Source organism: Caretta caretta, chromosome 2 (genome assembly GCF_965140235.1).
Source record: "Caretta caretta isolate rCarCar2 chromosome 2, rCarCar1.hap1, whole genome shotgun sequence".
Lineage (NCBI taxonomy): Eukaryota > Metazoa > Chordata > Testudines > Cheloniidae > Caretta > Caretta caretta.
The window spans coordinates 16,195,854-16,217,999 of record NC_134207.1 but is presented as its reverse complement, the minus strand read 5'-3'; the positions used below and the strand labels follow the sequence as shown (position 1 = coordinate 16,217,999).

Sequence of the window (22,146 nt, the reverse complement as noted above, 5' to 3'; positions counted from 1 at the left end):
ATGAATGAACAGAGCTAAGCAGGAAAATGGAGCCCTTTCCATTTGATTTAATTGTCATTCAGTGTATTGGCCTGGCAGTTAGAATGAGCCTTAGAAATTATGTTTGTGGGGTAAAATGATGTCATATGACTTTGGTCTGTAGCTTACGAAGGAGAGAATGAATCCTGGCAGAAGAACTGCATTATTCACACCTCATCCTGGAGCCCCTGCTCGAAAACCTGCGGGCTGGGGATATCAATGAGAATTTCCAATGACAACGACCAGTGCCAGCTCATGAAAGAGAGTCGCCTCTGCAACATGCGGCCCTGTGAGGTGGATATAAACAAACACATTAAGGTGGGCCCATTTCACAGCTCGCCTTTTAGTTTGCTGATTGATTGCCCCTCTCTGCCCAGGTGCAGGGCACTGAGAGCTACGTGTTGGAGAGTGTAATAAGGTGGATCTTCTGACAATGAATGGGATGGGAAATAAGGAAACACTGACCTGCTGATTAGCAATTGCAGCCTGTGGCCTAAATAAAGTCTGGCCAATGCAGATAGGTGTAATTTCTCCTCCCTGGACCAGTAGGGACCCTATTCTTCCATTGCAGGATGGAAATAACTCCCACTGTGGGAAGATTGCTTTACTTCCCGCCAGGAGCTCCCTACAGATGACAGCAGCATACCAGCCACTCGTTCAGATGTGCCCATGACTGGGCTAGCCGGAAAGTGATGAAGCAATGCTCTCTGTAGGTGTAAAACAGTGGTTCTCAACCCACAGCCCATGGGCGACTTGCGGCCCAATCAGCACCCAGCTGAGGCCCATGTGACATCCTCGGGGCCATACAAGTAGTATATATATTGTGTGGGTGCAGCCCACAAAGAACAAAGACATCTACACATGTGGCCCACAATAGTAAATAGGTTGAGAACCACTGGTGTAAACTCTGCCGTTTGGAAGCAACCAGCCTGCCACGAGTGAGTTTGCAAGTCCATGCATGTAAATCTGCAGCACCTACAGGAGACAGGTGTGTGGAATATTCTGTGAGAAAGTGTGTGTGTGGGGGTGGCGATGGAGTTAAAAATCCTTGAAATTAGAGGGGATTTTACATTTTACTTTGATTTTTCTGTGTTGTGAAAATCAAAACGAGCAGTGAATATTTTTTTCCACACACGAGAGGTACGGCCCTAGTTTTCAGCAGAAAAGGTCAGCATTTCATCACTGAAGATTTGTCTTTGCAATAACACATGAAAAGATTTTTATTTTCCAAGGCAAAAATTGCCATTTTGTGAACAACTTTTGAGCAGCTAGATTTTGGGGCCTTAAAACGGCTTGAAACAAAATATGTATTTTTTTTCCTTGAGAAATGTTGCAAAAAACATCGTAACCATCGGCAAGTACCTATGTCATATGCTGAAATAAGGGTTTATGCAGCACTTAAAGGCTGTTGGCTCTCTGCATAGGGTGGTATTTGGTGTGGTAATGCTAACCTCACATGGCAGGCAAGGACTTCTAATTAGAGTTTGTAGAAATTTATCAGTACAAGAAATTTTCCCATTGCTTTTTATCAAAAGCTAGTTTTTTCATGAGGAAAGATCATTTGACTAAATTTTTCAATTGTTTTCTGTGGGAAAATCTGAAATGAAACAAATGCTTGTTTAGCTTTGACTCAAAATTTGCTTTTTCAAAAGCAGAAAAATTTTCAAAATGAGGAGCATTGAGGTGTTTTTTGTCTCTTCGTGTTTTCCTTTTCCTTCTCAAAATGTCTCCAACTTTGGAAAAGTGTCTGAGAAACAAAAACAACAAAAACAAAAAATGGTCACTTTTCCAAAGTAGGAGAAGTTTGGAAAAATTAGAGTGGAAAAAGGAAGGGGGAAAAATGAAAAAACTAAAAGAAATGGACCATAGGCATTATTCATTTTAATCACTCTCTGGGGGAATGGGTGAGAAAAATAAATTTTAAAAAATGGAATTTTTTTAAAAACATATTTGAAATGCAAACTTGTTTTCAATCCTGTGAATTTGAAACCATTTGGAAATATCAACATTTTTCACTAATTGTTTTCCGTTTTTGACCATCTTTACTGCCACCCTCAGGGAAGTGCTGCGTACGTGGGACAAAGTAGCATCTGGGAGCACCCAGCAATGAAAATTAACCTTTGCCTCTCTTTCTGTCCTCTCTCTCAATCTAGCCTGGGAAGAAATGCTTGGCCGTGTATAGGGCAGATGAACCAATGAACTACACCATATCGGGCTGTGTGAGCAAAAGTACATACCGGCCAAAATACTGTGGCGTCTGCACAGACAACAGGTGCTGCTCTCCGTACAAGTCGAAGACTATTGAAGTGAGGTTTGAGTGCCCGGATGGAACTGGATTTTTCCGGAAAATCTTGTGGATCAACGCCTGCTTTTGCAACCTGAGTTGCAAGAACCCCAATGACATCTTTGCTGACTTGGCACATTACCACGATTACTCTGAAATAGCGAATTAAATTGGCCGAATGCTGGAATGAACCACTGCTCTGATTTTACAGAGGTTTTAAAATAAAGGAGAATCTTCCATCCAGTGCCAATGTAACATTTGTTTCTCAAAGTCAGAGTTAAGTCTCCTTTGTTTATCCCACTATATTGAGAGGCTTTTAAATAATGGGAGCTAGGCAGCGAAATACCTTTAAACAAAATCTGGCCCCCAACCCACTGCAAATCCCAACCAGAGCTGTTGGGGCAGATCCTGCAGCTCGATGGATGGAGCTATAACAAGCTACACCAGCTGACTTGCTGCTGCTGGCTTTTCACTTACCACTGGGCTAAATCCTGATGCACTTCCTTTTACTTAACCAATATTCTGGAAAACTCTCATTGGCCTGCAATAGGCATTCTGCCAGGGTAAAGAGTTAAGGATTTGGTCCATACATTTGTATCAGGAGGTGAGGATTAGCCCCAATCTCTGTTCTCCTTAGCAGTCAATCATTCTTTAATTTATAGACCCCTCTATTAGTTCTTTCTGAGGTTTCACTGAGGCCTGGTCTACACTAGAAAATTGTCGGCTTAACTGTGTTGCTCAGGGGTGTGAAAAATCCACCCCCCCGAGCGGCGTTATGCTGACCTAACCCCCCAGTGTAGAATTTGTCCATTCCTCCAGACTTCACCTGTCGGGGAGTTGGATTCGCTGTGTCGATGGGACAACCCCTCCCGGCAGCATAGGCAGTGTTTGTAGTGGTGCAGCTGCGGCATTTCTAGCTCTGAGTCTCCAGCCCCAGGTGCACCTGACTCCTGCATGGGTGCACTAGCTGGGGAGCAGATGCAAAGAGCCACTCTACCCCTCCATCCCCACCCCCACCTCATGAAACGTCCAGGAACCAAGGAATGTCGAAGTCCTAGAACTCAGTGACTGCAAGGGCTGCTGTCTGGGGGAGACGGGGGGGCAGGTGTGAGTTGTGCCAATCATTCCAAATCAGTGCTCATGAACCTTCGTACCAGACCCACATGATCATGCTTTTTTCCACTTAAAACTCCATAATGCACCATAAAAGATTTATGGTGCTATAATGCAGCGTGGCCAGAGCCAAGAAATTGAACCCTGATCCAAAGGGCTCCAAGGGATGAAGAGGTTTGTGGCTGGGCTTCCAGGTCATCCCTCACGCTAGATGTACCTGAGCTGTGAAGTGAAGATCAGGAGCTAAACTTTTCCAAGTCTGAGAGAGTTTGAATCCAGTGTTCTGATTCAGGCCAATCTGTAAAACCATGTACATAACCCCGGGCCCTTTTTTGTGGATATATATACACACACTTGCATATAGTGCACCATAACATATTCTCCTAGACACTTTCAGTGGCAAAGAGAGGGACCAGGCAAAATGATCAAAGGATATAAAATAACCAGAATCATGCTCTAGGGTGCATTTGTTTAACTTTTTTTCATAGTGTGATTAGCTAAACATTAGAGATGCCAGAATGAACTGTTGGCAGTGGACGTGACGCATTGTTTACATCAATGGCTGAAAGACGCTCTTGTGAACTGATACACGACCATCATCTCCAGGATACGGCCATTTTCAAGTGAAGTGAATGCCTATCAGCCACAGAGCTTTTATCAAGACAATTCTGTGTTTCATTTGTACCAACTGAGAGAATAATAGCGGAAGGAGGTAAACTCCATTTGTGGTTTGAGATGGAGACCTTCTCCTATACTTTCAAGAGAAATATGAACCTTGTGGTGCAGAGACTGAGGACATCTGGGTTCACGTCCTGCCTCTGCCACAAACTTCCTTTGACAAGTCACTTAATCTCTCTGTGCCTTAGTTCCCCTATTTGTGAAATAGGAACAACAAGAATCTTATTCTCTAGGCTTTGTCTGTCTAGTTAATCTAGACTGTAAACTCTTCAAGGCAGGACTGACTCTTGCTGTATGTTTATACAGTGCCCTAGCACAATGGGATGCTGATCTCCGTTGGGACCTCGCGGTGTTACAGTCATAGAAATAACACAATAATAATGCTAGGGAGGAAATACCAATCTCTGAGCTGCTGCTAGAATTCTTTTGGTGCTACGTTCTACAGCAAAGATAAAGCTAAAATACTCTGTGCTGGGGGGAGGCCACAGACAAGGCCCTTTGGCCCAAACCCTGTTCACTCCAGGCACAGAATCCCATGGACATTCATGTACTTGTATGAGGAGGGGTGTGTGTGGAATTTGAGGGTCTGTTCCCGCTGCCATCAGCAGCGAACCTCCAGTTGGCTTTGAGGTTGGTAAATTTGTGATGTCTCACCCTCTGTGGGTGCTTTACCTCTGTAAGGACTGAAGGCACAAGCCTCAGTGGTTTGGAACCATTTAAAGCAATAAGTACATCTGATGCAAAAATAAAAGTACCAAATATATAACTTAAACAAGGTGCCTTTGCACTGAGTCAATTAGAACTTAAAAACACTGAGAAACGTATATGGGATTGTAGCCCCTGCTTGCTAGAAGTGGCACTCTGTCCCCCTCCAGTGGTGGCTAGGCCACCTAGAGATCCATAAGCCTGCTACCGCTTTGGAGAACAGACACGTGCCAGTCAGCTCCAGAGGTCCCAGGTTTGATCTTTGCTGCCTACTTTATGGGTCTTCAGCGTTACATAATTAAAATGCAAGCACGTTGCATTCTGTCGGTAATATGATCACTAGCATTGTATTGTATATAGGTAATGTCGGAAGTTACAGAGCTCATAAACACTAAGCGATATTTTAAATTAAGCCACTGATTACCCACCCCCTGCTTTTTGTTTTGTTTAGGAAGACCAAAATGTGCAAGGTACTTTAAGAAGAGCAGCGTATTAAAATGATGGGACTAGAATGCTCAGTGTTACAAATTAAATCCAAGCACAGCCTTGTCCATACACATATATCATTTCAAACTGTGATTTCATTATGTATAGAACTGCCAGAGCTGTATTTGTACGTATCATTGTTCTGAGGTATTTAGAAATTTGTTGGGAAGGTGCAATTGGTTGTGGTCAAGAAGCCTTTGAGTTATGTTAGCTTCATAACAAATGTAAACGTAGGACTTGGCTGTACAACACGGTGTGTGTTTTCCCAGCTGAAATGCTACAGCTACACTTTAAAGGGAATAAATAACTGCAAAAACAGTGAATTAATACACAACTGCCTCCTTATTTAGAAACATTTAGAAAGTGTGTGTGCGCGTGTACGCACAAACATATACATCTGTCCTGTTCCTTCCTTCTCTTCTGTACCTCTCAACCTGCAGGGCCCAAATATGAGGTGTCATGTGTGTCAAAGACCCAAAATGAAAGACACACAAAAAAATTAATCATTCAGGAAACTTAAAACGTGATGGGATCCTTTCCTCTAGCAAAAGGCCCCTCAGGCCCCAACTACCCTTTGATTTGTATCTACAGGTCTCCTTCCTTGTACAATACATGTCACTGGACCAGGACAACCCAGTCCCTACCGTTTGCCCAAGCCTGAGTGGGTAGTTTGGACTCCATAATGCCTTTTGACGCCTCCCCTTGGAGGGTGCAGGGTTTTTCCTTACTAGGGAGGAACGACTTGCAATCCCCACACAAGATTTATTCACAACAGACAGAAAAAAGAATTAAAAGAAGCTATTAGTATATTTAGATTTACACTTCTCCTACGCTAGAGAAGATGCTTAACTACAGACAAAGCTCATTATTGTGCGAAGTTTGGTCACCTTTTTCCTAAACCAGCTTTTACTAACCATCCCCACCCCACCGCGAGCTAGGTTACCCAAACCAAGCGGAACTGTAGGGGAGCGACTGTTCTATGGAAAAGCGCTTGGAGGCCAAGGAGGACAGTATGAGGACAGATGCCTCTATCTGTAACTTCTATGACTGAGGCATGTTGTAGCTGTGTCGGTCCCAGGATATCAGACAGACGTGATGGGTGAGGCAATATTTTTTATTAATATTCCTTAAGGCATAGACACGCTCACCCCACTTTCCAAGCCATAAGACTCAAGAGGGACGGGGCCTTGCAGAATATATCATGCTGTTGGGTATCAGACACACAGGAGGAATGCACCTTCTCGAAAGGAGGGGCTGCCCTAATTCAGGGCCTTGATTGCACCACAGCATGAGTCCTAGCTGGTACCAATGGTACCGCATGGTGGTACGTACCCCAGTTGCAGTGTCAGTCACCACCATGGGTGGAGTATTCCTCACCATGGAGATTAATAGAAATGCCAGCTCCGCCATCACATGTAGATCTCCTGGTACCACGAAGGTCCTCAGTTCACCGATGGTGCCACAAATCTCCATGCAGGAATAGACTGCACCAGGATGGGTGGTGCGGAAGTAAACAATGCTGAAACAAACCCTGTCAAGGTGCAAGGGAGCCTGGGGATTTGGTGTGAAGGGACTGGCACTGAAGTGAGTGGTACCAGGGCAGAGAATGGCACTATGGGCTTGGTATCCAAGGCAGCAAGTCATGGTGCCAGAGATGGTGCCAAGGATGTACTGTGCACCCTTGGGGCTCCAGCAGTACTCATCCCACTCCATGAAGTCCCCTTGGAGTGGGAAGTGACTTTGAATCTCTTTTTGCTGGGGAATTTCCAATGGATCTTTCTCCCACTCTCCCCAGAGGAGTGATGTGCCTACCTGAGTCCCCATGATGGCCGGCTTAGAAGATGGGACTCAATGCTGATCTGGAGCTCACTGATGCAATTATGGACGTAGACTGAGATGGTCTGGAGGGAGCGGGGGGAGGGGTGCATCATGCTTGAATGAGAGGAAGGCCGCACAGAGTGAGCTAACTGGGATAGTTTACGGCCCACCTCTCTTGCCCTTGGGGAACTTTTAATAAAAAAACTTACAAACAGAGCTTTTCAGGGATATAACCTTCCCCAAGGCAGAAACAGGAACTAGTGTGGTCGCCATCAGAAGGAAAGGCTGAGGCCTGAGGCTTGACCATGGTACCAGGGAAAATCTTCTGGCCAATAATCAGACAAAATCACTCCACGATGAAAGAATTGCCAGTGGACAAGCTGCACTAACACATTAGTGCTCACTGATGGGACCCACGTATTTACACTAACGTTCAAAAGAAAGGGCCTTGAGAGGTGCATGCTGGGGCATTCTGAATCACAGCCATTGAGAGGGACCTGAGGGGTGGTTGGCCCTGCACTGCCCGATCACTCCTCAGTTCCCTCTCTGCCCAGTTTGTGAACAGCCAAAACTACTCATGTCAAATTTGCAAATAGTTTCAGGTTGACCAAAGCTGCGTTTTCCCCTCAAATAAATTATTCATCTGGAAAACTTCCACCCAGCTTTACTGATCAAGAGAGTCTGATCTCAAATACATGGGGGTGGAGGTGCAGGCATCCCAACGGTGGAAAACATCTGGATGTTCACGCGAAGAAGCAGCCTCAGTTTCTCCCCCCAGGTTTTGTTTGCAGACTCTGTTAATTCATTCGTTCAACCAAGGCAGCTTTGGCTTCAGTGGATCGTTGTCATAGTCAAAGCCCAAACATCTGGTAGTTGCAAGGAAAAGCATGAAAACACGCCCTGAGGGCTCGGCTCCAGAAAGCAACCAAGCAGCACTGTGCTACTGTTCCCAGCACAATGGGCACCTGCTCGATGCCTGGGCCTCCTAGGTGGCACTGCAAATAAGACAATACAAATAAGAGACCTAAATGTATTAAATATCCCATGTTTTTTTTCACATTTGGGGTGGGCAGAACTGCCTTGCAACAACCGATCCTGGAGCTTGCTCCAGCAAATTGATTCCCCAGACAGTGAATGCATAGCCCTGGCTGTTTCTCAGCTACTTTCACTACTGTTCCTGTCGCTACTAGGTTCTCAGCAAATTTGTCTGTCAGCTCCTCAGACAAGATGAGAAACAGCTGTCCGCTGCTTCTTCCTCCCAGACACGTGGCATCCCCCAAAGCATGTGGTCTCCGTTTGACAGCCACCGGCCTTTTTTTTTCCCCACTGGCCACATCTGAACCAGATTACGGAAGCCATCTGCGTCTGGGTCATCTATACTTTGCATGCTGAGACCCCGTCTCTGGGAAGAGGGACACACTTGTCACATTTTATGCATGTGATAAGGTTCCACTGAACCAAATGAGTCTGCTCAAGTGAAGATTCGCAAAAGGACTTGCGTGCCTCACTGCCCCTTTAGGTGCCTAAATCCCAGAGTCAGACCCACCGGGATTCACAACCCCCCCCCCCCCCCCGAGCCCACAAGTGCCTAAAGTCACTGAGCACCCTCAACATTTTTTTTTGCAGTAAAATCTTTCTGGGTGCCTGTATTTCTGCCTCAGAGCATGTGCAGTGCAAAAACACAGGGGCCTCTCTCTCTATCACAGCGATTCTTTCATTGCTTATCCAGTGGAACTGCTTCAACAGGAGAGACTGAGACCACTACAGCAGACTGGCCCATAGGCCAGTGCTTTGAGCTCCTGCCTGAGAAGTAGCATATCCCAGCTGAAATCCCTTCTCCCCCCCAGGTGGGAATGGGACTTGAACCAGGGACCTCCTATCTCCCAGGTGAGTACCCTAACCACTGGGCTAAAGTTAAGAGGGAGGGGGAAGGTTGCCACTGCTGCCTCCTGTTCCCCCACCCTTGCTAAAATGGAATAGGCCCCTCACACCAAGAGAGGGCTTGCAGCTGAGAATCCCAAGCAGCGGGAGGTGCCTCCCTCCAGCCCAGACTTGGGAGCCTATCTAAGAAAGGGGCAGAGCTTGGCGTACACCCCTTGGCTTGGCAGCTACCTTAGGTGGGGAGCCTCCAAGGGTGCTGGCTTTTGTGACTCCCCTTCTGAGGTGCCTGTCTCTCCCCGTTTGTTGTACAGGGAGCAGAGGTGCTGAACTCAGGCTTTGTGAATCCCAGGGATTTTTCTAAGCACCTAGAAGTTAGGCGTGGGAAAGCTCAGCATCACCAAGCCTAAGTGTCTTTGGGAATCAGGGTGACCAGACAGCAAATGTGAAAAATCGGGACAAGGGGTGGGGAGTAATAGGAGCCTATATAAGAAAAAGACCCCAAAATTGGGACTGTCCCTATAAAATTGGGACATCTGGTCACCCTATTGGGAATCAAGTCCCACAAGCCGATAACTTTTCAGGATCAAGGCTTTATTCTTGTCTCTCAAAGTCACAGAACTGAGCTGTCTCATTTCTTCAGCTTGCCTCGCAAAAAAAGAATTTTGTTTAGATTTTGTTTCCCCAAACTATGCCTAACACACAGGTGCTAAAAACCCCATGTGTCTAGCACCGTGGGATCCCTATCCTCATGCTTCCAATGATATCACAATGAATTGTTTTATTAGGGCAGGGCCCACTGACAGAGCAGGAGCTGACCCGAGTGGAGCTCCAGTAAATATTTTCAACCCCCCAGGAGTTTTTAATAGCATGTGTGTGTGGGGGGGAAGGCGCTCCAGGAAATTACCAGAATTTAAGCCCTGCACAGGAGACAAGCATTTACCAGAAAAGCTCACAATCCGTATCACTCACCAGCCTCAGAATGAGCAAATTCAATGAACACAACCACAACAAAACACAAAAATACTACCTAAAACAACATGGCCTGGTAAAACTCTCTATTTGCAGAGCCCACAACTAGTTAAAACAAAAGAGGAGCACAGCCACATCGATAGTATAATTAGTGCAGATGAGGAACAGCCTCGGGAGGGGCTCTTTGGATGAGCAAGATGAACTTTCGTCCGGGCCAGTATTGTCAGGACCAAGCATTCAAATTTTACCAGTCAGATTCCCACCCAAAGTGCCGAGATAGACACAGAACCTTGTGGCTGTTAAAGCAGTCTGTATAATGCCTGGTTTCAGAGGAACAGCCGTGTTAGTCTGTATTCGCAAAAAGAAAAGGAGTACTTGTGGCACCTTAGAGACTAACAAATTTATTTGAGCATGAGCTTTTGTGAGCTACAGCTCACTTCATCAAGTGAGCTGTAGCTCACGAAAGCTCATGCTCAAATAAATTGGTTAGTCTCTAAGGTGCCACAAGTACTCCTTTTCTTTTTGTATAATGCCTGCCTTCTGCCCTTTGAGCCTTCGGTGCGGAGCAGCCCACTTCCCGTTTGTAGCTGATCCTTTCTGATTCAAGAGTCAACCTGAAATGCGGGCCCAAAATTGCAGGCTGCCCATCTACGTATTCAGAGGAATTTCCCCTGCTTCTAATCTCTGAGAGGAGGGGAGCTGGTGCCTTCCTTATCACTCTGTAGCCTCCTTCCCTAATCTTCCAGTCACTTCCTCCCTCCCTGTCTCTTGCCCAGTCCCATTTCCCCTTATGTTTCTCCACAATCTCCTGTCCCACAGCTGCTCCCGTATACTGATCGCCTCCAGATTTTCCCTCCCTCTCTTCCTCCATCAGTCAGGTGCCTCTCATAGTCTCCCTCTCTGGTGCACCTTTCCCTTGTCCCCACAGATCCCTATCCTCATATTATCCCTCAACTCCCCAACCTGTCCCAGCCACTTCCCTCTGGCTTCCTCTTGCCCCACACATTCCTTTGACCCCCCCCCACCCTCCATCCCCTTAGGCGTCTTGCTCTCCCCACTGGCTCCCACACTGTGAAATGACAGGGGAGTTGTATCCACCAGCTCCGGCTACATGGAAAGGACACTGTGCTCTTCATCTTCTTCACTTTGCCACGGCCAAAGGGACTCTGTTGTCAACAGTGTATGCGCCACATGGCTTCTGCTCGGCAAGGAAGGTGGATTTGGTCCATCTGTATTTATAGGGCCACCAGGTGGCAGCAAAGAGTCAGGAACCGGGGAGCCGCAGGGTGCTTGGTAAAATTGCCCAAATTTCACCACAAGAAAGCGGTAGCCAAAAAATTACCCGTCGCCACTTCACGATTAACTGGCTAAGGCGTTGTAAAAGTAGCCCAGTCAGCAAAAAATCACAGAGGTTGGCAGCACTGGGCTGAGGCCCGGGATTGCCCTGCCCCGCTGGCATCTCAGCTTCCCAGCTCGCAACAGCCCCCACACCTTAGGCCCTGGCTGGGCTGGGTTTAATCTGAGATAAGAACTCCATCACCAGACATGCCTAGCTCTGGAAAGCTGCAGCAGGGAGGGAAGCTTCCAGGACCGTGCTCCAAAAGGCTCAGCAAGTCTCCTCTTTAGTCCAATTGGCTCTGGGCAGGTCAGACAGCCCCTGTGCCCACTTGCAGAAAACGGACGTAGGGTGTTCAGCAGATTAGGCAAGCACAAGCCCTTTGGGGCGATTACTAGTCAGCAGGTGTGGGGGGGCTGTGGGGGGTTGCACACGCTCTGAGTTGTTTAAATATCAGACGTAGGGGTCACTAGTTACCAAACATAAAACCTGCATATGGCTGAGTGGAAATAGCATATCCACACGTTAAAACCTTGCCTTCTGTGGCAGCAACAACTGCTCACATATGCAGGGGCCCGGACTGCAGAGAGACTGTCAGTAACCCGTACTAGCCGATGATGCCAGGAAGGCAGAATGCACACGAGACGTAGCAGCGCAGTGGCCACTTATAACCCATACATGCTGGAGTCACAGCTTTACGGGACAGCACAGCTGAAAGCAGAACATACTAAAACCATGTCAAATGCTGCAGCAGCTGCTTGTTGCCCGAGAAGTACCGGACAGACACGAAGAGGATTCCAAACAGCAGGGAGAAAAATAAGCAGCTTTACTGAAAACTGCTTCTCCCGCCTGGCCCATCACTCACAGCAACACGTGACACTAATAAAAATCACATCTAGGTTATTTATCTGGAACTGGAGCTCTCCAGCTATTTGGCCTGCAGCAACATGTACACGAGCTCCCTTCAGCACACACACTCTGCTGTGTCAACAGGAGCCAGGTAGCAACTCATGCCCTGCTGTTACTGTTCTGCATTTAAAAGGACAGGGGGAAATCTGGGCCAAAAATCTATTCAGAACTCTCCAGAGGGGTGGCCCTGGGGGGGGAGGGGGGGAAGCAACATTCACCACCAGATTTCAGAGATAATATCTCTCCTTTCCTGAGTGTGGAGAGAGAAAGTGTGATGTCTCAGCTACCCCAGATGGCAACTAGTGATATCTCTCATGGGCCCCCTCAGTATAGTATCTGGGAACTAGCATAATGACAGCGCTGTCAGTGAGCCTGCAGGGCCACTTTGGCCTTTGGTGCTGTCAGGTAGCAGGCATGGAAGGATTGCTGGGACAGGGGTGGGGGGGATTTTGTGTCAAAGTTTTTACTGCTTCTCTTCAGGTAAGATCCTCCCCTGTGGTTCGCGATACACAGCCCAGTTTATTCCTTCCTTACAACTGCTTCTATTTCAGAATGGGCTGTTGGAGACTGGCTAGGAAGAGTGGAGCACTAAGTGAATTAATACTCCTGTACTGGAGTAGCCAGTCTAACCTCTGCCTCCCATGAGGCAAGCAACACAGAGCACACATCTTCTGAGCTCCAGGTAGGGGCCCTAAAGCAGATTTAAAAATGCATTCAAAAGCCACGCCATGACCTTCAGTGGAGTAAAGACAAGTCATTTGAAAACCAGCACTGGGGAATTGTTATATCCTACCCTTTGCATCACTTTAGTCTTAGCTGACTACATACCCACCCTTTCACAGAGCCACCACACATCTTCACTCTTAGGGCCCTGAAACCTTTTGCAGTTGATCACAGAGGAAATTGGTCATTTTTCAAACAGAAAGTCAGATCCATCTCACCCCAGCACACTGATTTACACCACAAGAGACTTGAAGGAAAGTTCACAGAATAAGTCACGTAAGGACTAGTTTGTCCTCTTTGAGCAGGAGACGGTTACTTCTTAAACCAGCTCTACTAAACATCTGAAAACACAAGTAAACTTTGACAGGCCAGTCCCACAGTTTGTTAATCAGATGAAAGGCGCATTCTCCTAGTAACTTAAGCTTTTCTGAAGCACTGGGGAACACCTATAATTTTTGTATACATGTAGTTGCATCCTGCCATGAAGTTATTAGAAGAAAATCTATTTAAATATATAGTATTGGCTAATGTACCTATTGAAAACTGACATCTACCAACCCTGGCATTAATGCCTGAGACACATACTAAAAGCCTTAGTAATGTAGTAGGACTGATATCACTACAAGATGCTAGCTAGGTAAATTCTGCTGTAGCTCAACAGGAAAAGTCTGCTGGCCAAAATTTGGAAAAATGATTGGGAATTTTGGATGCTTCAGGCGGGCCTCTTTAAGGCATGTTTATTTGGGCACCCAAAATCAATATTTTCAAAAATCTTGAGTCTGGATGATTCTTTAGTTCTGTACATATTGAACAAAAATTCACCTGAGCAACACAATTTGTAAAGTAGGGATGTGAAAGAAGGATTCCAAGTATAGCAGCAGAGACTTGGGAGGAGGATCATGAGGAATTACTTAAGAACTGTGGGAAGAAAAAGCGCATGTTGATTCAGGTTGTGATTAAATATCTGTAAGTTACCCTACTATGAGATCCAAGTGCTAACTCACCCTAAAAGCTTCAGCAGCATCAAGCCTAGCTCTTTATATAGTTCAGCATTGTTCCTTACCAAATGAGTGCTTTTGTTGCAAAGTTGCCATTCATCATAGAGGCCCTGAGCAGCAGGTCTCTTTATTGCAAGAGGGATTGGATAGCTTCCTGCTCGTCTTAAAGCCAAGCAGTTAATTTTTATTTAACAGGCAGACTACACTCCCTGGTAGGAGTGTTTACCCATTCCTGGAAGAGATGAGAGAAGGGCACAGTTGTACCCTTGTTTCATAGGATGGTTGGGCACACATTCATACTTAAGGTTTTATAGACTGGTTATTAAAAAACAAGTCCAGCTCTTAGGGTCCATACTGTCTAATCACTGCTGCCTGAAATGCTGTTACCGGGCTCAGGTACATTAATGATTTTTAAATTGTTTATACTTAGACCAGAGGGAGAAAAAAATGGGACCAAAATAAAGTCCGAGCAAAGCTGAACATCCATCTGTTGAAAATCCTGATCCTTAAATCGCTCCCCATCTAAGGACAGTTGATTTATCCAACATGTACTGACTAAGCTCTCTTTATCCAACACACACACACACCTGTGCCCTTTGTCTGTTAACCTGCTTCAGTCCTCTCTACAGAACCTGCACACATTGAACTTGATCAATATTTCTTCAGCTCTCCTCTGTCAAACACTCGCTCTATGTATCTTTTTTGAACTCCACTGCTAACTAGAGCTTGCAGGGGCTGCTTCTCAGTGGAGTGTGAAGGTCATGGCTGTCCCAGGGAGAATGACTCCAATTCAGGCTTCATGTGACTTTTATGCCACTACACTGCAGAACAAAACGAGAGTTCTGCAGTAGACATTCAATGTCTAACATCCTGTGGCCTAGAAAAATACACAATTCTGATTAGTTTTAAAATGGAATTAGGTGTAGGTGTAGATTAGTTTAAGAACAGACCTAGGTTTTAGTTAACAGGAAGCTGTATTTGAGATATGTTCTGGACAGGTCTATTAATGGGACTGAGGAAAGTATAGTTCAGCACTCAAGACCATTGTCCTATGCCTGCAAAGGGGGGTGGGGGGAAGAGAGACTAAGGGATCTTCTCCAGATCTCCACCAAGGGAATGCAAGTCTAGGCTCCTGTATTCCACTCCCAGCTTTACTCCCATGTGACCTTGGCCAAGTATTTTCTCTATAATAAAGTGGCAATAACATCTCCCTCCCCCAGGGGTGTTGTGGAATTCAACTTCTGTGGAGCACTTGGTCACAGGACCTGAAATCCAAAGTATTAAATGATCCCACATCCTATGTAAAGTCCCCATTATGCCTACACAGGGGAAAACAATCCTTGCACTGAACAGCTTACAGCAACAATGGGCAAGGGCAAAGAGGATCATAGAACGGGAAGGGACCTCCAGAGGTCATCTAGTCCAGTCTCCTGCACTCAAGGCAGGACTAAGTATTATCTAGACAAGGGGTGGGCAAACTACAGCTCAGGGGCCACATCCAGCCCTCAAGCACGAGCTGGGGAACAGTCTCAGGCTTGCCCCACTCTGGTGCTCCAGTTGGGGAGCAGGCTTGCGGGCTCACCCTGCTCCACATGTACTGTGGCTCCACACAGCTCCTGGAAGCAGCAGCAGCAGCATGTCCCCACTCAGGCTCCTACATATAGGGGCAGCTAAGGGGCTCCATATGCTGTGCCTGCCCCAAGTGCCACCCCCACAGATCCCATTGGCTGGGAACCAGAGTAGAGCAAAAGAATCTTGCTTACAATACTCCTAATACATCCCAGAATGATGTTTGCTTTTTTTTTTTGCAACAGCATTACACTGTTGACTCATATCTAGCTTGTGATCCACTATGACCTCCAGATCCCTTTCTGCAGTACTGCTTCCTAGGCAGTCATTTCCCATTTTGTACATATGGAACTGATTGGATTTTTTCTTATTGAATTTCATCCTATTTACTTCAGACAATTTCTCCAGATCATTTTGAATTTTAATCCTATCCTCCAAAGGACTTACAATCTCTCCCAGCTAGTGTATTCTGTGCCATTATCTAAATCATGAAGATATCGAACAGAAGCGGACCCAGAACCAATCCCTGCAGGACCCAACTTGTTATATGCTTTAAGCATTACTGAACCACTGATAACTAGTCTGTTGCTCTTGTACTATAGCCAGAATCAGGCCTGCTAGTTCACTAATGTATAATAGGGCTGGGCAGCCTGAAGGAGAGCCAGAATGAATTCTAGGAACATTAGAAAAATGAAAGGGAAGGAACAGAATCCAAGAAGAGAGTGATCTCTGATGCTGCATCCCTGCACTTCATGTTATCACTTTTCCAGATCCTGTCAGAATAGCTGGTACGACCTTTGCTGCTCACTCTACCTCTAGGACTTTCATCTGTTCTTCCTCCAGGATGGTTCAGAAGAGGGTAGGATGCCTTAACCCTCCCACCCCAGTATAAAGTAGCATACCACAGTAAGGGGACTATATTTTTCAAAATGGACACCACCATGGGCTGACCTGAGGCCACCCCTCTAGTGTGTGGAGCCAGCCCAAGCCCCCCTACCAGCCACCCACCTGGGGTTGACCTAGGCTAAGCCAGCCATCCTATGTAGACCTGGGGTTGTTGCTCCTCCCCCTGAATGTTCCTCCACACCCCACTAGTGGTTGCATTCCCCATTTTGCCAAAAAGTGACTGTCCCAGCTGAAACAGGATGTATAGTCACCCTACTGTGCAGGGATACTAAAAACACTTACTGGATGGCTTTAGAAAGTAGATACTATGCTCATGAAAATGTGAAGCAGTATGTCAGCTATGAGGGGCTAGACAGCAGGCAGGGTAAGCTAAGCCTGAGAGTTAAGGCATGTGGAAAGGATAAAGTGCAATCATCTCAAAAGATCTGTGCTCAGGATACAGGATTAAGACAAGACACTGCAAAGTTACAAATTTATTTGTTTTGAAATAAATACAAATAGTTCATTAAGAAAAACTTTTGATAGACTTTACACAATAGCTTTATTCTCTTTAATGTTTGTTCTTTCTACCAACCACCATGGAAACTCTGCACAAGAGTGTAAGGTAAGTCAAAGTGGAGTAACCTAAATTGTGTTCTTCTGAACAAGAACTACCCAAAATATTTAAGTATTACCACTTGCTATTTAACTACTCAGTATCTCACTTTTCATAGCTACACAAGAATTGTGATGTAGCAAATATGTATCAAAGCAAATGAAAGACTGTCCCAGTATGTATAGAAGAAAAACTGAACACTATGAAAACCTGTGGGTGGTAGAAAGGTGCCATACCCACTTACTTCCAAAAGAAGATAACCTGGAGATATCAGTAGGTTACACCAAGATGCAGAATCATGCATTGCTAAGTTTACAGTCACTAAATATTATGTTTATCAATTACAAAGTTGCCCCTCCCACTGCTGTGGAATACATTTCTCAGCACCAGCAAATTCAAAGTCAGAGGTTTTAGGAGCTAGTAATTAGTGACAGTTGAGTGCACAGTAATTACAAACCATCTCAGTTTTTCATCTTTCCTCAACAATTAACAGCTGTATCTGGCTTGGTTTACAGAATTGAGTTTTACAATTGTGCTGAATACACAAAAAACCTCAAACTCCAACAATTAAAAGCCATACAATGTGAAAGTAAAAACTGCTTCCACTGAGCAGTCATCATGGTCAAGTACAGCTGCTGTAAGTGTCAACTTTGCCACCAAGTTGTGAGCTCTTTGGTTCAAGGTCCCGCCAAAGAGAAAATATTAACCTGCTTTTAAAAGTTAAACTGGGTCTTGTTAAGCAGGTTTTAGGATCCAGGAGGGTGGGGGCAATAGGAACTAAATCTCAAAAACCCCAAATACAAAAAACCTTGCCTATTTTAGTAGCATATTATTGTACTTAGGAAAAAACAGGTTCAAATACCAATTAGGAGGCCTATAAATGCACAAGTTTAATTTTTTCCTACTCTTTGAAATTGAACTATATACAATTTGAGTTTAACTCCAGCTTCAACATGAGGCTGTACCATTTTTTTTAAGTCAACCATAAAGCACTGCTTCCCCTCCACCAACAAAGCCTTAGGTTTTTTTTTTTTTTTTTTTAAACATGCCAGAAACTGGGTCACTTTATTTAGCCAAAGAAAACGAGATAAGTGGGCATATCGTGGCTTCAAAACTTTGTTTGAACAGGATGTTGGGTAAGTCTGGTTTGATTTTGAAATTTTCACAACCATATAACTTTTGGCACGCAGCCCTTAAATTTTGGCATCAGTTGGAGGAGGGCACAATAGCAGCAACCATCTGTATTAAGTAATAAAAATAGAGCAATTGAGATGTTTGCTTTCTTTGGTCTCTTTCAAACTGGTAAACAGTTCATCTTACAGGAAAGCTTGATATTAATACCAGCTATGTGTTGTGATACACAGTGGGCAGTCATTAAAACTTTTACAGTTTCAAACTACATCCAGGTTTTTGTGTGTTTTATTTTCTTTTTTTTTAGGTATTTAACAAGAAACTTCCATGGATTTGGGACTAGGTTGTTCAGTATTGCCTGCAGAGTTAGGAGTGAGCTCAATGCGTGCGTCTGGGTGGGTGCGGTTTCTGGACCCATCACCAGTATGGGATCTGCTCCTGGTACCCTCACCGGTATGGGACCTGCTTCTTGTTCCTTCTCCAGTGTGGGATCTGCTCCTCTGTCCCTCCAAAGATGTGACGCTGGAACCAGATGCTGTACGGGACCTCATAAGCCTGGTCATACTAGCTGAAGGCACTGAAAGAAGAGTCTTGTATTAGTGGATTTGTTTAGAATAATTCAGTGTGTTTGAAAGCACGCCCTTGTCTTGAATTCCCAAGCTGACAGACTAAGGCCCTGATCCCGAACACACTTGTGCACATGCTTAATTGTACACATTTAAGTAGTCCCACTGTTCATAATGCATGAAGTTAAACAGGGCTTCAGTAGAACAGTACATGTGGGAAATCAGGTACAAAACTGAACAAAAACAGGGACTAATTAACTTCTTAGATAGGCATTAAGAAAAAGACTGCCCTTCAACTCACGCACAAGTGTTTAAAACAGACTAGTAATTTTATGCCAACAACGGACCTTTATTCTAATATACACACTTCAAATCACCTGTGTCTGATGGTTATTACAATGGAAGGGAATGTGTAATTTCTGAAGTGAAGTCATTTTAGACTCATACTACACATTATGCATGTCACAGCAGAGCTAATGTTGTATACAAAAGATGCTAACTCAAACATTCACAAGGAGGGGTTGAGTTTCCCCTCATTATTAAAATTCAGTTTAAATATCCATGCATTATGTGCACACAGGGGAGATGCACAGAAACCAAATACCAAATGTCTGCTTTGCAACCAAATTGTGCATGCATTTTTAAAATTCACACATTTCTAATTGGGCAGACCGACCGCCAGGGTCATATCTACCTGGTCTTTACACAGCCAGGTCAGATGTTTGCAAGTTTGTGCACTCCTGCTAAATGTGCAGCGATGACCCACAGTTGCATGTGGCGTTTGAATCAGGCTCTGAAATTATGGTTCAAATTATGCAAGAGATTCATTTCTCCAATACATGAAGCAAAAATGGAGAAAGGGGAATAAAAGGCAGTAAAGAGATTCTCAATAGCTCATGCTGCAACTCTCCCAGGAATGCTATGCAACAGCTCACACAGTTCAGGAGTCAGCTTAGTTCAATTCATCTCTGCAGATTTAATATAGTAGCATGAGAATATTTCATTCTCTGTCTTCTAGTTGGAATGGAGCACTTTATTTAAGGGCATCTTTACAAGCTATGCAGCCAAACCACCTCTCCGGTGGTACCATGGCAAGTTATTACCAGTGAAGTACATACAATGGTCACAGTCAAGTCACACTGAGATAGCAGGGACAAGATAGGAGAACTACAGTATCTCAGGTATCACTGCATATATCACCTGTGGGCACCAATATTACTGATTGGACTAAGTCCTCATGCTACTCTGCTGTGGTCCACATGCCCTTTCCCTCAGACAGCAGATATTTTGTGGTGTAATCTAGGTTTTCACAAACAGGTTACTCTATTACCCCACTGTAGAACTTAATTATAGCTAGGCATTCTTTTAATAAATACATACTTACTGTATCCCATTCCCTGAACAAAATATTTGAAAGCTTCTGCAAGCTTTGCAGGCTGTAAAAGGAAATGGAAACACATTGAGTACAGTAATTGTCAAATGAGAAACACTAGTATAAGTAGTCTTATTCTCCCCCTGGGCTCTACTCAATAGTGTTACACATATAAAGAATGAGTACACAACTGAGAAAATTCCCTAGGTCAGATTTTGTTCTCTCCTCCTCTGCCCTGCCACCCCTGTTATATACCTATTGTACATGAACATTACTGTACAGCATGTTAGTTCAGTCAATTCTCCAACTGACCTCCAACAGGCCCAAGTTTTGCTGATTCAGTTACCGAAACAGAAGATTCAAAGGAACAGTTTGTCTCAAAGCACATAGAACAATTTATTTATAGCAGTTTCTAGGCCAATTCCAACTAGCTGAAGTTTTAAGTGTGTTCTGCATTGGCAAGTTTTTCCTCAATAAAATGAGTGAGACTGCAAGCATAGTTTAATAGACTGCTACTACTCTTGAACTGCTGTGTGTATACACACACAAATGTTTTCCTCTGCTACTGGGCAAAGCAGTGACTCAACAAACTGGGGTGACAATATTTTTAATTGAACTTATGCAACATTTTCTTTTGCACCTCAAATCTAGAGAATAATGGCTCTTAACTTTACATAAAATCAACAGGAGGAGCAGAATAAGCTCTACATTGGTATTCAAGCTTCTTACTTAAGGTTTTGCCATTCTAAACAACTTTTAAAAAAAACAAAACAAGGATGGAGTGTCTTTCTTGCACCCCTCCCTGTCACTAATCACATTATACACTGCTAGCGCAATCTTGATCTCTTTTCAATTGTAGCTGTTTACAAATTCCAGTTTCTTCAGAGTAATTTCATACCTACATTTCAGAATGCCTCCATTTGGCTCAAACTAGAACAAAACGTATACCCTGCAAGTTAGTGTATAGGGTCAGCTTCTTTAGTGAATCGCCCTAAACAATAGTTAAAATAGTAGTGTACAAAGTCTGTTGTATGAGGAGCCTTGGAATTTATGTCTAAACAGATTTCAAACACTTGTGCATTCTACTAGACCAGATTAGTGCACGTAAGAACAGACTAGTTATTGCCTGCCTCCCACCCTGAACCAAACTATAAATAGCACAAATAACTAAATGTTTGACTTAATGATCGTTCAGAAGCAGTAATCCATGTTAGTTTAGTCAGTAAGAAAAAGGTAATGTCTATATTCCAAATACAAACCCTTACACAGTTAAGGCTTAATTAATTAGTGGAAATATCCCATCCTAACCTTAATTTTGTGCTTGGTTGATCTTTAAAAGAGAGATCAGGTGACAATGACATTACTACTCATGAATGATAGTCACTTAACACTTGGAAACAATGAATACCCTTCAGAATGGGGCCCCATTTGTCACATTCTGCAAAACAGACTAGTGTAATGAGTTTCAGAGTAGCAGCCGTGTTAGTCTGTATCCGTAAAAAGAAAAGGAGTACTTGTCACATCTTAGAGGCTAACAAATTTATTAGAGCATAAGCTTTTGTGAGCTACAGCTCACTTCATTGGATGCATCAGATGAAGTGAGCTGTAGCTCACGAAAGCTTAGAGACTAACAAATTTATTAGAGCATAAGGTGCCACAAGTACTCCTTTTCTTTTTACTATAAGAAGCATTAGCAAGTTCAGTCAGTCAAATCATACCTGGGAAACTTGAGGGAGACCACCACAGTCTGCCATCTATAAGAAAGTAAAAAGGTAGGTCAGCACAGTGCCAGAACAGGAGTTCCTTTGAGTTCAGAGATTGTACCAAAGAAATATATTCAAGGTTTATGTATCTGGCACTTTGGAGACAGACATTTATTCTCATCACACAGACAGGAAAGCTTGAGTAGAAGGCAACAGGTAAGGCTTTTTATAAGGTGAACACCAGTTTCTTAATGCATTAGAAATCCAGATGGCCAACGCTTACTGGATTTCAAATGGTATGCCTTGGCTCTGAACAGGAAGATGGCACACAGGTGAAGGAGGAAATACCCTTACAGGTGAGGGTATTAAAAGCCAGCAGCAATGGC

At 44.4% G+C, this 22,146-nt stretch overlaps 2 protein-coding genes across 4 annotated transcripts in view; one reads left to right on the top strand and one right to left on the bottom strand.

Annotated features, from left to right (window-relative positions):
• CCN4 (cellular communication network factor 4) overlaps nucleotides 1–5,618 on the top strand; it is a 55,842-nt gene extending 50,224 nt beyond the window's left edge. For both annotated transcript variants that reach the window (XM_048841700.2, XM_048841701.2), the window contains 2 exons: nucleotides 143–336; nucleotides 2,172–5,618. In XM_048841700.2, the coding sequence (XP_048697657.1) occupies nucleotides 143–336; nucleotides 2,172–2,471 (494 nt within the window). In that variant the 3' untranslated portion in view covers nucleotides 2,472–5,618. The remainder of the gene's footprint in view (nucleotides 1–142; nucleotides 337–2,171) is intronic.
• Nucleotides 5,619–16,851: 11,233 nt separating this feature from the next.
• The window catches only part of NDRG1 (N-myc downstream regulated 1), a 66,001-nt gene continuing 60,706 nt past the window's right edge, over nucleotides 16,852–22,146 (bottom strand). For both annotated transcript variants that reach the window (XM_048841702.2, XM_048841703.2), the window contains 3 exons: nucleotides 21,776–21,811; nucleotides 20,070–20,121; nucleotides 16,852–18,696 (listed from right to left, as the gene is read on the bottom strand). In XM_048841702.2, the coding sequence (XP_048697659.1) occupies nucleotides 18,431–18,696; nucleotides 20,070–20,121; nucleotides 21,776–21,811 (354 nt within the window). In that variant the 3' untranslated portion in view covers nucleotides 16,852–18,430. The remainder of the gene's footprint in view (nucleotides 18,697–20,069; nucleotides 20,122–21,775; nucleotides 21,812–22,146) is intronic.